Source organism: Candoia aspera, chromosome 2 (genome assembly GCF_035149785.1).
Source record: "Candoia aspera isolate rCanAsp1 chromosome 2, rCanAsp1.hap2, whole genome shotgun sequence".
NCBI lineage: Eukaryota > Metazoa > Chordata > Lepidosauria > Squamata > Boidae > Candoia > Candoia aspera.
This window is the reverse complement of record NC_086154.1, coordinates 150,980,290-151,000,118: the sequence shown is the minus strand read 5'-3', so window position 1 is coordinate 151,000,118 and position 19,829 is coordinate 150,980,290. Positions and strand designations below refer to the sequence as shown.

At 45.1% G+C, this 19,829-nt stretch overlaps 1 protein-coding gene across 7 annotated transcripts in view; it reads right to left on the bottom strand.

Annotated features, from left to right (window-relative positions):
* Positions 1-770: 770 nt before the first annotated feature.
* Positions 771-19,829, bottom strand: part of IQSEC2 (IQ motif and Sec7 domain ArfGEF 2) — a 154,445-nt gene continuing 135,386 nt past the window's right edge. For 5 of the 7 annotated variants that reach the window (XM_063294281.1, XM_063294283.1, XM_063294286.1 and 2 more), the window contains 10 exons: positions 16,881-17,042; positions 15,595-15,717; positions 12,482-12,648; positions 9,763-9,902; positions 9,524-9,649; positions 8,520-8,619; positions 7,848-8,009; positions 7,368-7,541; positions 5,896-5,945; positions 771-5,489 (listed from right to left, as the gene is read on the bottom strand). In XM_063294281.1, coding sequence (XP_063150351.1) covers positions 4,434-5,489; positions 5,896-5,945; positions 7,368-7,541; positions 7,848-8,009; positions 8,520-8,619; positions 9,524-9,649; positions 9,763-9,902; positions 12,482-12,648; positions 15,595-15,717; positions 16,881-17,042 — 2,260 coding nt within the window. In that variant the 3' untranslated portion in view covers positions 771-4,433. Of the gene's footprint in view, positions 5,490-5,890; positions 6,660-7,367; positions 7,542-7,847; positions 8,010-8,519; positions 8,620-9,523; positions 9,650-9,762; positions 9,903-12,481; positions 12,649-15,594; positions 15,718-16,880; positions 17,043-19,829 lie in introns of those variants that run through there. The other 2 variants (XR_010067259.1, XM_063294284.1) reach the window with 2 other exon arrangements.

Genomic DNA, 19,829 nt, shown 5'->3' with positions numbered 1-19,829 from the left:
GAAGAAGGGACTAGAAAGCAAAAGGATTTGAATGTCTTATAAAATGGATTTTAAATGCTGCTGTAGAGGATGGAAAAGAAGCCTGACAGAATGTATCTACAGGGACCCTAAACTAATTTGACTGGCATGGATGGAGCCTTCTTTATACAAGCTGTCCAGGGATGAGTAGGTCATAACCTGATGGTCTGGTTCATACATCATGCAAAACCTAAGTCTTTCCAACATTCAGCAGTAAGTTAAAATTGGTGTGCAAAGTTTCTATGGCACCTGGGAGCTGGGTCTGCTGCCCCACGTGATGTGGTGACACTTGACTGTCACTTGTTTCTTTTGTATCTCATGTGCTTAACAGGATAGTGTGGGTTAACTGACACTGGAGTTACACAACCAGTCTTTCATATTTTGCTGCCAGCTGGACAAAGTGGAGTGGAGACTGTCTGCAGCACCATCTCTGGAAACAGGTGGCTTAACTCCCACTGTTCTGCCCTTCTGGATGGCAACCATTTCTGCTTTTAGGTGCAGGTTCATTCCCAAAAGAGAGCCTGGGCTTAGAAAAGCTGCACACGTACGGGGATTATTAATTGTGAGGAAATCCAGTGATGGGTGCTACTCTCCTACAGTCCGAGACAGCATAGCCTAGGTGGAAAATGCTACTTAAAACAAGCCTTAGGCTGGCATCCTGACGGGCGGAAGGCCTGTTGAAACATCCTTCACACACACTGTCAACTTGCTACATGACTAATAATGTAGGCAAATAACACACAAGACACCCCTTTTTCACACAGCAAGGACATTTGATCAATTTATGAAGCATCAAATATACAGTTTCCTATGTACAAAGTGGAACCGATTGGGGGAGGGGAAGGAAAGGGACCAAAAATACAGTCAGTCTGAGAGGAGGGGCAGAGGGAAAGCCCCATGCTACAGAAAATACATGGGCTGGAGACCACCCCCCCTCCCTCGCAAAGGCAGGTATTTATAATATATAGTATATACATGGAAATCTGTACAGCAACAAACCCAACACAGGCAGTGCAGTGCAGGGCAGGGACAAAGTGCATGCTCGGGGGTGGGGCACAGGGTGGGAAGACCTGACATGGGGTGTGATGTGGGGGAGAAGAGGAACCCAGGACTTTGCAAGGTGGCGCAGGAAGGCCTAAGCTGCCACCTAATAAGACTCTTGGCTTCCCCCTCAAGGCTGTGGAGCATAATCAGCAGAGGGCAGAGGAAATGAATCCTAGTGCTTCAAACCTGTGAGAATCAAGAAACCCGTAAGCTTCCTGAGACCCTCTACCAATTGCTCCTCTCTTCGTCTTCCCCCTTCCTCAAAAGAGCAAGAGGAATCTCACCTCTCGCTCAGCTTGCTCCCCTTAGAGCAGTCATTTCTGTAAGTTTAACAGGGCACTTGAGCAGGACTTGTATAGGCCACAGCAAGACATTAAGCCAAGCTTCTCCACCCTGACATTCTCCGTATTACTGACCCAGCAATAATCTTCCTATCTCTAACTGGGGAAGATGGCAGCTGTAGTTCAGAGAGTCAGGAGGGCAGTAGGTGGGGCTGGCCAGATGAAACATTTCTAGCCTATGCAACCTCTGAGGCTAGCCTGACTCTTTTTGCAACAAGTAGAGCTAACCTTCAGAGGTGGCTGGTCTGCATTTTAGTATGGATCACTGCTCTACTTTCCTCTTCAAAGCTAGGGGGGAAAAAATAGTGTGCTTCTACTATCAGAAATTTGGGGAGCACCTCTTTGCATTTTATTAAACAATAAAATAATTTCTTCCATCCAAAATCCATAGCATCTCCTTAAAAATATAAAAACAGGCACTGTTAATTCAGGCATCATTTCCTTACTTTTTGAAATAACCCTTAATCCCGCCTCGTCCCTCTTTGTCCAAAGCTAAAACAAGACGATCTAGGAGGAGGCCCACCTCTCACATTACTAGGCAAGGTAGGTGAGTGACAGAACAATGTAGCACCTCAAGGGAAGGAAGGAGGTTAGGTCTGGATGTGCCCCTTAAGCTTGACTTGGGACAGCAGAAACCGGATGCCACCTTTTTCGGGAAACACAGCGCACAGGGATTAAAGTGCATCTAACCTCCCAAAGGAACTAGTTGGGAGAGAACCCTACTCCATCTCCCCATTACCAGGCATTAATGCACTGACTGGATGAAAAAACAATTTAGGAGAGAAGAGATCATAGCAGTTTACTCTCCACTCTCCAGTTCAATTAGGGGTGGGTTCATACAAAGCCCAAGAATATAGAAGTCCCTATCTTTAAAAACAGATTCAGTGCAAACCCCAGAGCAGGGGTGGGGAAGAGAAGGGGGTAAAAATAGCCCTTTGTGAGTAAGAACTGAGAGGGCAGGATGCATTCCCTTCCCGTGTCCCAGACTTCTCCATCCTTTGGACTTGCCCCTTCCCCACAGATCCTTAACATCTCCTGTCCAAGTCTCTTTCCGTTCTCTAATGTAAACAGCAGAAACTCACAATCTGTGCAAATTACAGACAGCCTCTCTTCATCACCTCCCCCAGACTGCAGGGGGCCCCATAGGCTCATCCTCCTCACATGCTGCAGGTGACTGACGGATGGTTCTCTCTCTCCATGGAGCCAGTCAACTGGCAAGGGGGCTTTCAAGAGGAAGAGCCTATTTTCCAAAAATATAAAGTATTTGTCGAGTAATTGGTGACACTGGTAGGGCAGGGTGAGGGAAGACAGGTTGAAAGCATCCAGGAAGCCAAAACACTGAAGCACCTCGGAGGAGCAACCTGTGCAAGGGGCAACTGGATACCCACAGTGCTGAAGGCCTGCGTGGGTAGGCCTGCATACTCTCTTTTTGGACGTTGCAAAGCACCTGCCTGCAGGTTTTCTGCACTAATGAAACCACCCCCTCTGATGGAGACAGGAAGGCACACTCCCATCTGCACAAATACCCAAGTCAGAAGCTACTCAGCAATAACAAGCAGTTCCACGCCAGAGCCAAGTGCTCGCCTGGAAGTGGGTATTAAAGTTGCCTCCAAATATTCTCAAGTCAAGGCAATAGAGAACATTATGGAAGAAAATGGGCAGTGCGAGCTCTTCCTTGCATGTTACTTTCCAACAGAAGCCCATCTCCGCTCAATGGCTGTTCCCTAAACAAGAACAGGTCACTGGAAAAAAGGGAGGCTTATGAGGAGTTGCAAGGAGAAAATGGCAGGCTTGGGAAGGGCTAAGCCCCTGGTTCCTGCTGCATCACTTCTGCACACGCACTTTCTGTGCCATGTTGCAGAATCTGGCAGTGGACAAAATATTTTACGTAGCCCAAAAAATCCACCTAAGGCCTTTAGAACTCTGCTCCATCTTCTGTATTCACCTGGGCTGTTTGCAAGTGAGGAGAAGTGAGTTCATGGTCTATAGGAGCTACTAAAAATTGGGGCAATCAGACTGAAAACACGTGTAAGTCAGAAAAAAGTGGGAGTTTCTTTTTCAGTTGTTCTTCTGAGTAAAAATTACCACTACAAAGCAGGGTTCATAAATGCCATTTGCAATGTAAACAAGACACACAGAAGGCAGCCATAGTGACTACCCGCTACCTGGCCAACATTTTAAAAAGGCAAAGCTCTTCCGCTTGTTGGCAAATTCTGGGGCTAATAAAAGAATGAAAAGCCTTGTTTGGACCAGCACCTTCTGGGGAGAGGGCCCGAGGAGCTGGAGACACAAAGCCCTTTGCACGGCTTGCTCTGCATGTTCAAAACCAGCATGCCAGGCAAGATTGCCTGGGGCCTAGGAGATATACCACATGCAGCAGATAGCATGACTGTCTCTGCCCACTTCTGACAATGGGAGCATGTAGCAAAATAATATGACTGATTGCTTCACCATGGCCAGCCAGCCAGCCAGCCAGCCTGCCTGCCTGCCTTCCCAGTCAATCATCCCCATCATGGAGTTTGTTGCCCCAAAATACACAAGTGCTAGTAAAAGTGGGGATGGAAAATTCTACCTGTTTGGCTGTACCCCTGAGACAGCACAGACAGAAACTTGCTCTCCCCAACACTGCAGCTTATGCTTTTGCCAGCCACGGTCACCACAAAACTACCACGCTGTCCGCAGGTGCTTAGAGAAAGACTGCAGGGGTGGGGAGAGATGGCCCGGAGGGAAGAGAAGAGGCAGAGCTCCTAGAAGCAAAGCCCACATGAAGCCGGTGCCCCCCTCAGGCCACGAACGGTGTTGCAGGTCCAGATTTCTTCCTTTCCAAGGGGTGCCCTCTCTCAGTTCTGATCCTAGGAAAAAGAGGGATGGGACGTGGAGTGGGGAGGAGGAAGGGGAATGGCTGTAAAGTCTAGACACCCTCCTGACCTCCATCCTTCCCCATCACCTCAGCTGGAACAGGGGAGGCCCCAAGCTCTGTTATTTATATATTTATAGGTCTGCCATCAGCCCCGTTGTGGCGGCAGCTGCTCACACAACAGTGCTGATTCTGTTGACCGGCTTAGGCTTGGGATTTGGGGGCCCTTGAGCAGGCATGGCTGGAGGGCCCCCCTGGTGCATGGGGATGTGCTGGGCCAGAGGGGACGTAGGTGCAGCTGGAGAGTGGGGGCTGAGAGGCGTGTGGGGCGATGGAGGGGGGAGGGGTGGGTAAGAAGGGTGCGGGGGAATGGGGGAATGAGGCGGGGGCATCGGGGGTTGGCTGTGGTGTGGCTGAGGATGGCCATGATGCCCAGGATAGGGCCCCATGCCAGAGGGCAGAGGAGGCCGCTGGAGGAGCTGTGCAGGATGATGGCTGAAAATAAAGTGCTTTGGGGCCTGCTGCCTGTGCAGGGTGTGCTGCCCGCTGCCTCCCGACTGATGCAGCTGCTGAGGGTATGTGTGGGCCAGGGCATGCTGCGGGGCAGGGCTGTAGAGGGGCAGTGGCGAGGTGGGCTGACGCCCATGAGGGAAGGGAGGGTGCTGGGAGGCCACAGCAGCCATCTGGTGGCGCTTCTGCTGCCCAGGCCGGCCGAGAGTGTAGTGGTGGTGGGGCTGTGGGGTAGGGAAAGCGGGCACTGCCTGCTTCTGCGGGGGAGCCGAGAGGGGAGGCTGCTGCGAATGGTGGTAGCGCTGGACCTGAGGCGGCAAAGGGTTGGAGGGCAGGGCCAGGGGTGGGGGTGGGGGTGCCGGCTGCTGGGGGGGCGGGGGCTGCTGTGGGTAGGGGGGCGGGGGCTGGGCAGAGGGGCCATGGCAGTACTGGGCGTGGAGTGCCTGCAGCTTGGACTGGCTGCCATCAGGGAGGGAGGGGTGGCTGTGATGTGGGTGGTGTTGAGGCAGGTGATGGTGGGACGAAGACGCCGAAGAGGAGGATGCCGAGGCCTGGCTGGGGGGTGTCTGGAAAGGGCCCTTCCCACGCTTGCTGCCGAAAAGGGAGCCCAGGAAGGAGGACGAGTTCGAGGGGGGCCGAGGCTGGGGCTTGTATTCCTCAGGAGGAGGTGGCGGCGGCGGCACCCTCTGGTGGGGATGTGGGCTGCTAATGATAGACCCCTGGAGGACACAAGGGAGGAGGGTGGAAAGGCAGAAGAAAGAAAGAGGAAGAGAGAAAGAGAAGGGAGAGAAAGACGGGGCATTAAATAACTGGCGTCTATAACATCCCCTAGGCCGACAGAATCCGTACTTCCTTAGATTTGCTCAGGGCAGGCTCTGGATTCTGCCCTCCTGTCAAAGAGCTTGTCTGGGATTAAAGTAAAAGTAAGCCATTCTGGAAAGGGGAATCAAGGCTCCCACAGCAAGAGAACGACTCACATGCTCCTTGACCTCCCTCTGGAGGTGGACAGAAAAGAAGAGAGAGAAGCTGCAAGGCAGAAAGCGCAAGGGGGACAGAGGGACCCCGCCTGCTTCCCTCTCCTCCCTCGTCCACCCACACTGGCTGCTTTTCTTCTAGCCCACTTACTTCAATTGTGCTGTCCAAGGATCCCACGCTGTTACGGCGGCCCCGCTTGCCTGCAACAGAGCAGGGATTAGCGAGACCTGAACTTCACCCCTTCCCCTTTACGCCAACCCTCCACCTTTGAAGGCGAGGGGGAAGAAAGGTCCCCCATCCCATCCCACCAAGCAGAGCAACAGAGCAAAGGCAGAGTTAGCAGAAGAAAAGAGGGAAATGGAGTGTCTCGCCCTTGTTCACCTCGCTTCAGCACGGAGCTGGCCCTCTTCTGTTGCCCTAAAATGACGTGGGTCAGGGTATGCAAGTATCCTGCACACCCCACCGCCAACATCTACACTCCTCCTGAGACTCAGAGTGCACCTACATTTCTTCCTCACACAAAGTGTGGAAGAGAGAAAGAGATCCATCCATCCATCCATTCAGCAGCTACGTGATAAATTCTTACATTCCAAAATCCTGGGGATTTCTTATTCTTGAGTTGGTTTTATGGAAGAGAATTATGGTGGAAATCATTATCCAGGTATAAAGGGGTTTTTTTTAGCCGGTAGAGGGAGCCATAACAATTATATTTTGGGGATAAACTGATTTCTGGGATGGAATTAAGTTAAAGTTTGAGTGGAGCTGGGTTTTTAAGAGAGCTGTGACAGAGCCAGTTTTAACAAATTCAAGTGCTAAAACCTTTTCCTTGGCTGCATTGCTCCAGCTTAAAGGTGGTGATGGGTGTTCCATCTTGAAAAGCTCCCCTCATGCAAAATCTTCCTGCAAGTAGAAACCTAGGAAGCCAAGGGAGAAAGGTTCAGTCTGAATTTCTCCCTATTTTTTTACTTGCAGGGATTTCTCTTGTTCATAAGAGAGCATCTGAAGTAAACAACCATTTAAAGCAGAGGTGGCCAATCAATAGCCAGGACCCCATGGAGCCCACAAAAGCTACCAAAACCTGGTGGCACAGTAATACACCATTTTGAGGTAGCATATGTATATGCATAGTTAGCTATAAAAGAGGCTTTTCATAGTTTTAAACATTAAGAACACTTTAAACCCCCTCCCCCAAACCCAGAAAATCAAAAAAGAAATCTCTAGTCTGTTGATTTAGCCAAGGGCCACAGCTCTGCTCACTGTGGCCCATGACTTCCCCAAAACAGTTGTCCACACTCAAGCTAAAGCTTGAAGTAATACAGTCTAGGAAGTGTCCCGGCTGGTCCTGTCAAATGCATATATTGGCTCAAATTCTGGAACCCAGAACCTGGAGGCCAGAAGTGCAACTAAGCATTGCCAGCTGCACAGGCCTCTAAGACATTGATGACGTCATCTTCCACACATTTCTGTTCCGTGGAATCTGGTGATATTCCTCTTAGGTTCTCCTCAGCATAAATGGAGAAATTCTGGCTCTTTCCTGATCTTCATCCCAGCCCTGAGCCTCCCAAGGTCTCTTCTCCTAGAGCCATAGAAAGAACCTAGAGTCCTGAACCCCTGTCCCTCACCAGCATCAGAGAGGTCACGCAGGGAGCTACTGAGGGCACTTCTCTTCAGCCCCTCTCCCACAGTGTAGGCATCCTCTAGACTGCTCCGGGTCAGGGTGCCATTCACGGTGTCCTTGGGCCCAGAAGAGGGAGAGGCATTGGGGCGCATTACTCCTTTCTGCTTTTCAAGTTCCGCTGTGATGGAAGAATGACAGAAACAGACCAGTTATTTATGGTTCTTAAGATGGTGTCCCTCAGCCTTGAGTGATAAAAAGCACCCATTTCTGATTTACACTGATGGAGTCCAAAGGCTACGTTTGGAAACAATAAGCAAATACCATTAATATCTGTGAAATATTACCTCAGATGTGAGGGCATTGCCTTCTGTTGACAGGAGACTTATACAATGTTCCCACCTCACTTCTAAGCTTTCAAGCACTCACCCATTTTCAAATACATTCCCTCTAATAACAATCTGGACCACAGCAGCTGATCACTCACATTCCACGCGGTATTTCTCCATCTCTTGCACTTCAGCAATGGACTCCCGCAGGTCACTTGTGAAGCGCAATCGATCCTGCAGACTGGGGGCATTGAAGATGATCAGGACTTTTCTCTCCCCACCAGGGACAGCTGAGAGTAGCTTAATCCCATACTGGTAATCTGGGTGGAAGAGAGTCAGATGCTGTGTGATGATGGGTCCATTGCAAAGCAAGGTGGGCAATCAAGAAATGGGCCAGGATGATGGGTTCGCTTCAGCACGGATGGCTCTAATTACAGATTGAAGGATGGCTCTAATTACAGATTGAAGGATAAATAACAGCAAAGGGCAAAGACCCTTCAGAGGTTGGCTCACAGCAGGGAAGGAGAGGGGATAGACTCGCCTGCTGGCCAATTCCAGGCTAGTTTGGGGTTGTACTCTCAGCCTGCATGGAAAGCACAGGACAAGAAAGGCTGAGACAGGTAGGAGATCCAATGAACCTCTAGTTGCTATAGTAGGTGCTGAAGGCCCAACAATTCTTCCTCAAAGGGGACTTTAAGGATCAAGATGAGAAGAAGGAGAAAGACCATAATTGGGGCAGGTGGTAGTACACCATGGAGTCTGAGCCCATAGAGAGGGTGATGGCATGGCTATGAAGTCTCTTGGCTGGGAATTCAGGCAGGGGCACTCACAGGAATTCTGAAAGAGCTGTAGCTGCATCTCAACAAGTGGGAAGCTCTGACGGAAACTGTAGGTCACAAGGATCTTCTTCTTCTGGAAAATCTTTGTCACCTAAACATCATTGGCCACGGAGGGTTGATGGTGGGGAAAAGAGGGACAATAGGGAGGAGAGACAACAGTGAGTTGACCACTATGTTTCACTTCCTAATCTAAAGCACAGATTACGTATGTTACATTGAAAAAATATCGTACACATTTATATAATACTAAAGTAAAATGGGAACTCCTTCCATATGGCTGGACATAATGCCACTCTAGGAGCATTTTTAAGGAAGTACCACATTAGTCAGTCCAGTATTTCCTTTTCACATTAGGCATAAACCATACAAAACCACTGTCTAATTCACTGGGCTTTTTCCTTTTGAAGTTTTCACAACAAACTGGGATGTTGCTGCATGGTGGAAGCTCCCATCTATACCTCGCTCAGACACAACCTAGAAATCCTAATTTTAAATTACTTTTTTCAAAACAATAATTTTATAACACTATAATGGTACTACCAGGCAAATGCCTTTCAAATGGCATGAATTTTTAATATTTAATTTATATATCTTTCTTTTCTCCCTAAAGGGTCCCTTTCCTTCCTAGGATGCAGCTTTACTGGCAAGCCCCTTTTCATTAAATCAGATCCATCAAACTATCTCCAGCACTGAGATACTCTCAGTACTCTCCCCCGTGACACTGGCTCAACTAGGAAGATGAAATACATGGCAAGAGAGAACCAGGATGTGGCAAGCCAGCAAATGGTCCCATTTGATAGAAACAGAACCTTCCAAGGAATACTAGGCCGTTTTGCTTCTTGACAATGCCCATCTTGTTCCAAGGCTTTCATCACCTGGGCTTCTCAAAAGTCTTGTGTGAGAAGACGGAAAGATGTGCTTGAAATAAAACAGGCTCTTTCCCAACTCTGTCTCTACCCAAAGGGGCTGAGTTCCCTCACCCCCTTTGACCTTACCACTAAGAGGTCGTTGAAGAGGAAGACTTCCCTCTGGTGCAGGCCAAGCCTCTGGGGCCGGTTGGGGTCGGGGACCTCATACAGCTGGCAACAGCACACCAGGCGCCTATGGGGCAGAGAGAGAACCTGGGTGGGATAGAGAGGAAGAACATGCTGGGAGCAAAGCCAGAAAACAAGTGCTTGGGAGGGCACTCTTCACAAGCCACAGTCAATCACCCCTGAAGACAGCTTCCACTCACCGGCTTTTTGCCCACAATCATGCGCTCCACTGCCTGGACCTGAGAAACATGATCATCGTTGGTGCGCAGTTCTCGGCTCTGAATCCGCTGGTAAATCCCTACCAAGAGGTCACGGGGAATATCCTCCCCATTATCAACCCCTGGCAAAGACCAAGAGGGGAAGTCAACAGAGTTCAGGAGGACCACACTTACCCTAATAATACAGTAACAACACAGCATAGTAGGTTTTAGAACTTGTGGGCAAGTGGCAGCCTTATGCCTTGGTCTAATGTCAAAAGAGTTTTGCAAGAAATTAGTTCAGATCTCTGGCAAGAGTTACCTCACAGGTCCATGGCAGCATGGAGAGAGAGAAAAAGAGAAGGAGAACAAGAGGTGCCCCAAAGAGAGAATGAGAATGAGTGACCCGTGCAGTAGGTCTTGGTTCTGCCCCTGCATCATTTACTTCAACCCTGCCCACTGCCACCACATGGCCTCACACAGATTACACAGTGACAAAAAATATGTTTTCACACAGACAAAAAATGTTCAAAATAAATCCACATATCATTTTCAAAGCCTGCAACAGCCCTGTAGGATAGGCTAGTATTAATATTCCCCCATATTGGGAACTGTGGGAATATAACGCCACCTAACAGTCTGCGGTAAGTTTCAGGAAATAATAATAATAATGATATCGTATCCAAGTTAGACAGGGCCAACATTTGTTCAGAATCAACAGAATTCTAGGTCCTAAACATTCCCCAGAAATGTGATACGGGCAACTTTCTCTATTATGGAAAGCAGAGATCTGTCAACTGAAGCTGTTCTTCAGCCTGTAATATTCTGGCTGTTAGATATGGTCCAAACTGATTTTAAATTGCCCGATTTGTACATAAAGAAATCCTTACTCAAAAAAAGCATTAGATCAAAATAATCTCGATTTCTATTTTGAGATAAATAATACCTCTGAGTTCAGGTTGTACTTCCTTCCCACTTTAATAGCAATCTGGTAGCAGCTTTGCTCACAGTTACATACGATTATGAAATGTGTGAGTTGGCAGGAACCTTATAAATCATCCAGTACTGCTGGCCAACCAGCTTTTTTCAAAACTTCGAGCATGCCCCACTGTTCCAGACAGAGTATTCAGCTCCTTAACATTTCTTACCATCAGGAAATTCCTCCAAACATTCAGCTGAATCTCTTTATTAAAATCCCAAACAGTAAGTGTTTGTTCTATCTCCAGTTTCAACAGAAGGCAAATCTCTCCCATTTTTCACTGGACAAGTCTTCTCTCTGGCAAGCTAAACATGCCTGAAGCCGTTCTTTGGCATTCCTTAGTTTCCAGACACTTTATTGTCCTGGTAATTCTCCTTGCTTCAACTTCTTCACATCCCTTTCCAAATACAGTGGCCAGAATTGGACACACTACTCCAAGTGCAGGCTAATCAGTGCAAAGTATAAAGGAATGATTACATCCCATGACCTGGATGCAATGCTGCCTAAGACTGCATCAGTCATTTGAGCTGCTGCATCACTGTTGGCTCATATTCAGTTGAGGGTCCACTAGAACCCCTAGACCTTCTCACATGCACTGCCATCAAGCAAGTTCTCTTCAATCTTATACCTCTGCATCTGATTTTTCCTACACAGATGCACAACTTTACATTTATCTCCATTGGATAACTGTTAGATTTGGCATAATGTTCAAGCCTTGTGAAATAATTCTGAATCATGATTTTGTTCTTTAAGGAGTTAGCTATTCCCCCTACCTTGATGTCATCTGCAAATTTAATATAATAATTTGCTTATTATTTATTTTTATTTTATTTTTTATTTTTCATAGCCCATTAATGCTGAGTCAGCTCTAAAGAAAAGGGAGAGGCAAGATGCCACCATCTTGCTTTTTCATACCAAAAGCTATGAGCAGCCTGTATTAAAATACTGAAAAATTATGTTTAGGAATTATAAATTCTGAACCGAAATAAGCAGAGGTCTGAAGTGTGCCATATCAATTTCTTACCACATAATTAATTTCTTATTATTTTGAACATTTGCAGTAGTTAATGGCACTGAAGTCATGTCTCCAAAATTGCTGCAAACCTTTTTCAGACATCTCTCTAGCTCAGGGTGTCTCAACCAGGGTTCTGCGGAACCTAGGGTTCCACAAGAGGTCACTAGGGGTTCCCCGGGAGATCACGCTTTATTTAAAAAATTATTTCACATTCGGGCAACTTCACATTAAAGAGGTATGTTTCATTCTTTATTTTTAGTTTAAGAACACTGTTAATGCCTGTAATAGAGGCCTACGCATGAAATGAATATAATAATTTCGTAACTTCTAGCCTATATTTGAACCTGAATGTGCAGGGGTTCCCCGAGGCCTGAAAAGTATTTCAAGGGTTCCTCCGGGGTCAAATGGTTGAGAAAGGCTGCCCTAACTTCTCAGTGAGATTTTACCAAGCTTGCTCACAAACTTGCAAGCGTGTATTCTCAGCCCTGAGAACAAAGAAGAAATTGCTGGGTTTAAAACCAACTAAGAACTTTCAGAAACTGAATGGTACATTCACCCGTTCAGCATTTTCTGAGCTCCCACAGAATTACACATAAATGGAGGCTGAATATATTAGTGGATGACATATATTCTGCATGGGAATCCAAAGAAAAGCAAAGAAGCAACAACAGCAAAGATGCTGGGAGTTCCAGAGATTTTTTTTTTTAAAAAAGAGGATTCTTGCTTACCCCGCAAGTTTTTGATGAAGTCATCCAGTTTCATCTTCCTCTCGGCCTTGACGCTGGGGCTATACATGTCAGTGTTGAGAAGGATGATGGCAAAAGCCAAGATGAAGATGGTGTCGGGGTTTCGGAACTGGCGCACCAATGGGGCATTGCATACACAGTAGCGCTGGCTGGAAGAAATGGGGTTGGAGTTACAATAAAGAGCGAGCAATTCAGAGGAAAAAAAATAACAACCTCTCAATTCTCATGAACTATACATTGGACCCAAGCCATATCCCATCATGGAAAACTATTTGTGATTGATACTAACTGAACCTATAAATAAGTCTTCTAGCCATGAATTTGCAGGTAATATTTAAATATATGGGCATATTATCCATATATACTAATATCAAGACTTGAGATACAACGGGAACGTGTGAAAATTCAATAAACAAGCTACTGTTCTCCCTTGGAAACAAAGACCACATTGAAGACTTTCATTTTCATTCCCTATTATATTAACATGTCAGAATCATAGCAGAAAACTCAGAAAATAAATGTTTATTTATCAGTTTTATTATATAAAATCCATCTTTGTAATCTTAATCGACTGAAAGTTTGGTCATGAATCTTTTGATTAATCTGATTAACATAGCCTTGCTAACTGATTCATGTATTAATATATTCAAATAGTATCTAGTAATTCCTGGATTATTATTATGAAGTCTTTGTTTAGTTGACAGGCTTGGTTAATATTCAGAATAAGAGACATTGTCTCAATTTCAAAACCATGGACCTCCCTCCAAATGGCATAAATGAATAAATAAATGAACAAATGAATATTTTTTGTATCTATTAATTAAAAAGCCTCTTTTTTCAGGTCTAACTTGGACCAAAATGCAGTCCCTCACAGGTCAACTTCTACATACAAGCACAGAAGACCAATGCAAGAAAATATTTTACAGAGGAAAATTCTAGATTATTTTCCCCATTTTAAAGGGGGACCTTAAAAAGAAACAAGCCTAAAAATAAACAGAAATAAAAATAAAACAAATGAAACTGGATCTCATTATTATTCAAGACTTTAAATTGTCCAAGATTCTCCTTAATGAATTGAAAAACTGCTTGCTCTTCTGTCTTTAATACTTTGCCTATTTAGACTCTATGTTTTAGAGAATTCCACATGACTCACACAAGGAAAGCTAAGTCAAGCCATATCATGCCATGCTACAGGAAAAAACATTCCTACTATCCAATAAAATGACTCCATCTACCCAATTTGATGGGTGGGTCAAATATCTTTGTATCTTCCAAATAAGGATGTTCATCAGGCATACTCTTCAGTTGGGATAGTATTGTCCAAATCAAACTACTATAATGCCTGCAGCTCCACTTTCTTCTAATTGTAAGATACAGTTTGTGAATTCAAATATCCTACTAAACCATACCTAACCTCTCTTAATTATGGCTTGGAATTATTATAAAGTCTGCACAATGTATATGCATTTATATACATGGTATGTACTGTGACACAAAAATCCCAAGACATTTATCAGCTGTTTGGATTCATAATCACCTTTTAGTTTAAAGTCTTTAATGGCCAATATAGAAGCATTTAAAGATTGTTCTTCCATGTATAATTGTCCTCTCCTACCTACTTTAACTTCTGTGATCTACTGCTGAAACACCTGAAGTGCCTTGTAAACCATGTAACCATTAGTTAGGAATGAATACTGACTGTCCATGAAGTCAAGGAAAGTGGGGCTTACAGTTCTCTCAACAGACTTACAATAGATTGTGCTTTTACATCTGCAACAAAGCTGATCTTGATTTAACTTAACCAGGAATTCCAGAGTCACTCCAAAACCTGGCTTCATACTCTCCACTGAAGAAGGAAATCCTAGCTGTGTTAAAAATGGCTTGATTTTGTGAAGGTGTATCACTAATTATTAATGCAAGGCAATCAAGACAAATGAGGAGGGAGGGAAGGGCTGGTGCCATAGAGAGGAAGCTCATATTATCAAGGCTGCTTCCAGTATTTAGGGAGTTAAGACCCATTTCTAAACATGCTTTCCCATGTGAACTGCACCTCCCTACCCTGACAGGCCACTTCTCTTGATCTCTGCTTCTTAAAATAAGTTCTCCAGGCCTGTAATTATTTCATAAAAGGATAGCTGGGTGGTAGCAAAAGAAATAAGGCATGCTATGCTGTTCTTAAAGACTAAGTTCTGCACCTTAAGCCCGACAATCACTTCACTTGTTCATGATGAATGGCTTGCACTCTTATCACACAGTGGCCTGGGGTGTATTGTCTTTCTCTGCAATGGAAAAAAAGACTGCATTTCTTTTTATGTGAGCATCCTTTCTGTGTGAGAGTAGATGGCTTTGTCAGGCTTATACATTCCCATTCTACTCTGGCAGATGGACTGAGTGGATGAGACTGATGCCAGTGGTGATGGACAGACAGATGTATTTGGTCTAACCCCAACATGTTTTATATACTGTGGGAATGGGTCTGCACACATAGAAGACTTATTCCAATGTTCTACTGTCTCTAAAACCTATTCACAAGAATCAATATGCAAATCTGCTCCTTCATTAGGAAACCATCATCTCCAGCCAGCTCGATCATATTGCAGGAGACCAGTTAGCAGAAGGCTAGTATAAGTTCAGCAAGAAATCCTACAGGAATCATAGCTGAAGAACAAAAATAATGCACACACTCTTTGATCCAGGATAACCTTAGGCAGACTTTCCAAGAACTGGGATTACAACTTCTGCTAGTCATATCCAGCATCATGAGTGTTTACTAGAGAAGACAAAAGGCACAAATGACAATACATATACGATGACAATATGCAAATAATAGGACTTAGGTACTTGCATCAGACATTGGGACACAAGAACATAATCATGGCATTTACATGATGCCACCATCATATGTACATCATCTTGGGGACATGATTTGCTGCAGAAGCCACTGTCCAGCACAGACTACACAATACAAGTTCACAGGGATTCTGCGACAGAGCTATATGGTTCCATTGCCTGTGGCTTGTTCTCTAGACTAGCCTCTCTTCCCTCTTCCAAATGCTAAAGGAAACTGTGGGAAGATGGTTCCACCTCCAACATACCTGAAGGCCTCAATGAGACGCTCTACCTTCTGGGCCTCGCCTTGAACCCGGATGTGTGACTGGAACTTTCTCAGGGCATCATCCAGGTCCATGCTGGAGAAGTCCATCTCATCTACAACGCAGCTATAAAACACAAAAGTGCAGGGAAGGAAAAGAGACATATTGCTCCAATATGTGTAAGATTGAGAGCCAGTTTGGTGTAGTGGCTAAGGAACCAGGGTAGAAACGGGGAGACCATGAGTTCTAATCCCACATTCGGCACAAAGCCAGCTGGGTGACCTTGGGCCAGTCACTCTCTCTTGGCCCTAGAAAGGAGGCAATGGCAAACCACTTCCAAAAAACCATGCCAAGAAAACTGCAGGGACCTGTTCAGGCAGTTGTCAGGAGTCAACACTGACTCGAAGGCGCACACACACATACAAAAATGTGTAAGGTTGCTCCTTCTTCCTGTGTTCCATCTTCATTTCCAAGCCCATATACTTCCTTTAAAATGCTCGCATAAACAGTAACGACTGGTTTGGAGAAATTCTTAGCCACCCCTTCACAATTATTTAAGAGCAGATTGTAGGATTAGAAAGAAAAACAATGGATCACTTTATTCAACTATTTCTCTCAGCACAAAATGGAGTACATCCCAGATTAGTAGCCATGGAAAACCTGTTTCCAAGTCTTTTTGAGGCCATTCAAAAAAAGAAATTCCACAACGTCCCCAAGCTTGTCAGTTCAGCAGGAAATGAGACTTCTTTGATGATGTTTAAATTGTTGGTTTCTTGTAGAATTTGTTTGTTTCTCTCTTCCAACAGACATCTCTTAAAAATATCTGAGAATAAGTAACATGCCTTCTTTTCTCCAGGCCAAATTTTTATCTAATCTAAAGTCATTCCCTACTCTACAAAAGTTCTCTTGTCTTCAGTAGCCTGAAAACAGCAACTCAACAATACATTGTTTTTATATAGTATTTCTTCGAAGTACTCAAAAGACAGGACATGCACTGACTGGATTTTAGCTGTAATTTGATTGATGAATGATTCAACAAATAACCCATAATTAGTTGAGTTATAAAATAAGGGGAGAATCCCAAACAAATCACCACGAGCTCCAGAGGAAAGACACAATATAAATGCAATGAATAGAACACATAAATAATAAATACAAGTCCATGCTGTGCAGTCTCCTATAAAAATTAAAAACAAGCAAGTTATCGCTTTCCATAAGGCCTAGGGGTAGGGTGGACTACAAAAGCCAAAGTTATGATGGGGGAGGGAAAAATGTATAGATTTCCTTACTCAAGTACGTCTCGGTTGAATTGTTTTTGCCGGTTGCCAAGAAACTCTCCAATCATCTGCCGGCTCAGCCCCTTCCGCTCCAGGATAAATCGGGCCACGCCCACCGGTGTGTCCGACAAGAAGCCTCGCTCAATTAAGTACTGGATCCCCTTTTCTGGTTTCCTGCCAATGGGATGAGGAGAAGCCTGTATACGTGCATGCCTGAAATCACTTTCATTCAGAACCCATTTTCCTCCCATCTGTGTTAACAGAGAAGAAACACCGACCACTTTCAAAAGACGCCTCTGTTTCCAGGAGAGCACTTTAATTTTGTCTCTGTGCTAAAGTTCTAGATTTCCATTATTTCAAACGGAGTGCAGTTTCCCTGAAAATATCTTGAGTGCCCAGCCTGATATAGTTTTGTGTTACTTCTCTGGGAGAATATGAAAGCTAATGGAAGAGCTTTTGGTTATGCAACGTTAGTCATATTTATTACAGTTCGCTAAACCTTATAGAATATTCATGAGTTTTTGTTCATTTTGATCCCTTCTTTGAAATTCCATCGGTCACATTATCAGATCTAAGACAGAACTGCATTTAAAATGTTATTACGTAGAACCAGATATTCCTCCTTTAAAACAGCAACAAAGGAGAAAGCCCCACCAAGATGACATAAGAGGTTTCCTTACTCTAGTTGGCAGCACCACAGGGCAATGAGCCCTCAGATGTGCCTACAGGTAGTCCTTGACTTATGACCATTTGTTTAGCAACTATTTGAAGTTACGATGGCGCTGAAAAAAGTGCCCTACGACAGGTCCTCGCACTTATGACCGTCACAGCATCCCTGTGGTCACATGATCAAAATTCAGGTGCTTGGCAACCAGCTCACACTTACAACAGTTGCAGCATTCCCGGGTTGTGTGATTGCCATTTGCAACCTTCCCAGTGACTTCCAACAAGCAAAGTCAATGGGGGAAGCCAGATTCATTTAACGACTGCAGCAAAATAGTCGTAAAATCAGGCACAACTCACTTAACAACTGCCTCGCTTAGCAACAGAAGTTCCAGTCCCAATTGTGGTCGTAAGTCAAGGACTACCTGCACTTACAGCAGTGGTATCATAAGAACTGGAGAGAAGGTATAGTTAAGCTGTGAACTAAGCCATCTCATTTCCACCTACTGCCCAGTTGCTGCTATTAGCCAGGTGGAAGATGGTAGCTAAAATCCAGAATATTGGATTTTAGTTGCCTCCACTGACTTGGATCGAAGAGAAGAATATCAATATTTCAAATAAATGGGCTGTTTAGATGACTAGACAAGTAGGCTGGTAATGTTTTTTTAGTATAATCGGTGATGTCACCTGAGTAAGTGGGGTCATTCTTTAAACCTCTTTTTCTATTTTGGGGGAGGGGTTGGTTTTCTAAAGCTTTAAATAGTGGATTATAAGGCTGAACATTGCCATTTGCCACTGAATATTCACAGTGCAATCCTATAGGAAAAGGGGGCCTTGCAAAAATGGAGTAGAGGGGCCACTTGCAAGTTGTTCACCCTTGCTTTAGAGAAATGGTGATTTGACATCTCACAGCTGATGAGGAGCACTGAAAGCCGCAGGAGGCAAAAATATTCAACATCTTTTTAAAAAGACATTTCCGGAAGTCTAAAATCACATACCTAGCTCAAGGTTGGATATGCCCCTTGACAGCCAGAAGATGTCAGCAACACCCTTTTCACTCTCTGTTTCTCCAAAATACATGCTTGGGACTTTTGAAAAGAGGTCAGCAGAGGGGGCAGGGGCAGACACGGAATATCTGGGTCCACAAGAAATTAAGTGGAAGGCAGAAGCCAGATCTTACCAGATTCTTCATCAGATTCCACAGTATGCAATATTTTAAGGGACAAGAATGAGGGGTTAAATGGTGCACACAAGTTGCTCTGGGGATTGCATGTCCCACTTGGTGCTGTTAAACCTGAACAGTTCTAAAACTCCAGCAAGAGAACAGAGTTCTCTTGAGTTCCCAGAGGTAGCAACAGGAAGCAGTGAGCTTAGACTTGCGGGCATGGGAAGTTTTTGTTCTTTATTACGGGGTTTAGAGCAGAGAACTCCTCACAGACCATTGTCCACATCTATTAATACGTACATAAGTCTTGGGGAGGTTTAGATTTCCAGCCTTTGGTACAAAAAGGCCCTATTGTGGACAAGACTAATTCCTCATCTTGCCAGACTGAAGGATGCACAAAGAAGTCAATGCCCAAGGATCGCCTCCAAGAGAGAGGGCACAGAGCTCTCCTAGCCTGGCCCACTGCCCCAGGGTTCAACATGAGTCATGCTTCCAGCTAGTTGATATGATGTGACGCTGCCTCCCAGCCCCCCAGCCCCTGCTTCCTGCCAGTGAAAAAGATGCTGCCTCGGAGCAATTAAAACTCTAAGAGCCAAGGGAAGCTAAGACCCAACCCTTCCGCCATTCCTTTTGCTTTGACCTAAGACCTGAGAGACACCACAGGAAGCAGCCACCCAGATGGGATGGCTGGAGAAGAGCCAAGTCAAACTAAAAGGGGCACAGAAAGGCATTAGAAGAGGTCTCCACCTTCAGACTGGCAGTGCTCCTGGGTCTTTGAGAAAGTAAAACTCTCCCTTGTCATTCATCCCCAGGCCACCGGGCAAGAAAAGTTCCAGTCACTTAATTTTGGTACATCAGGCACAGGAGCATAGCCAGTGTTAGGTAAAGTAAAGCAAACACTATATATTTAGAATTAAGGTCTCACATTTCAAGAATTGAGGGATGAGAGAAGCTAGTTCACAATTACGTTAAGAGGAAAGAGGAATCAGATTTTTGGAAACCAGAATTCCAACTAAAATCCAGTTGCTTAAATAACCAGCCTTCAGATTGTCTACAGCAGGGTTTCTCAACCTTAGCAACTTTAAGATATGTGGACTTCAACTCCCAGAATTCTCCGCCAGCATGTCTTAAAG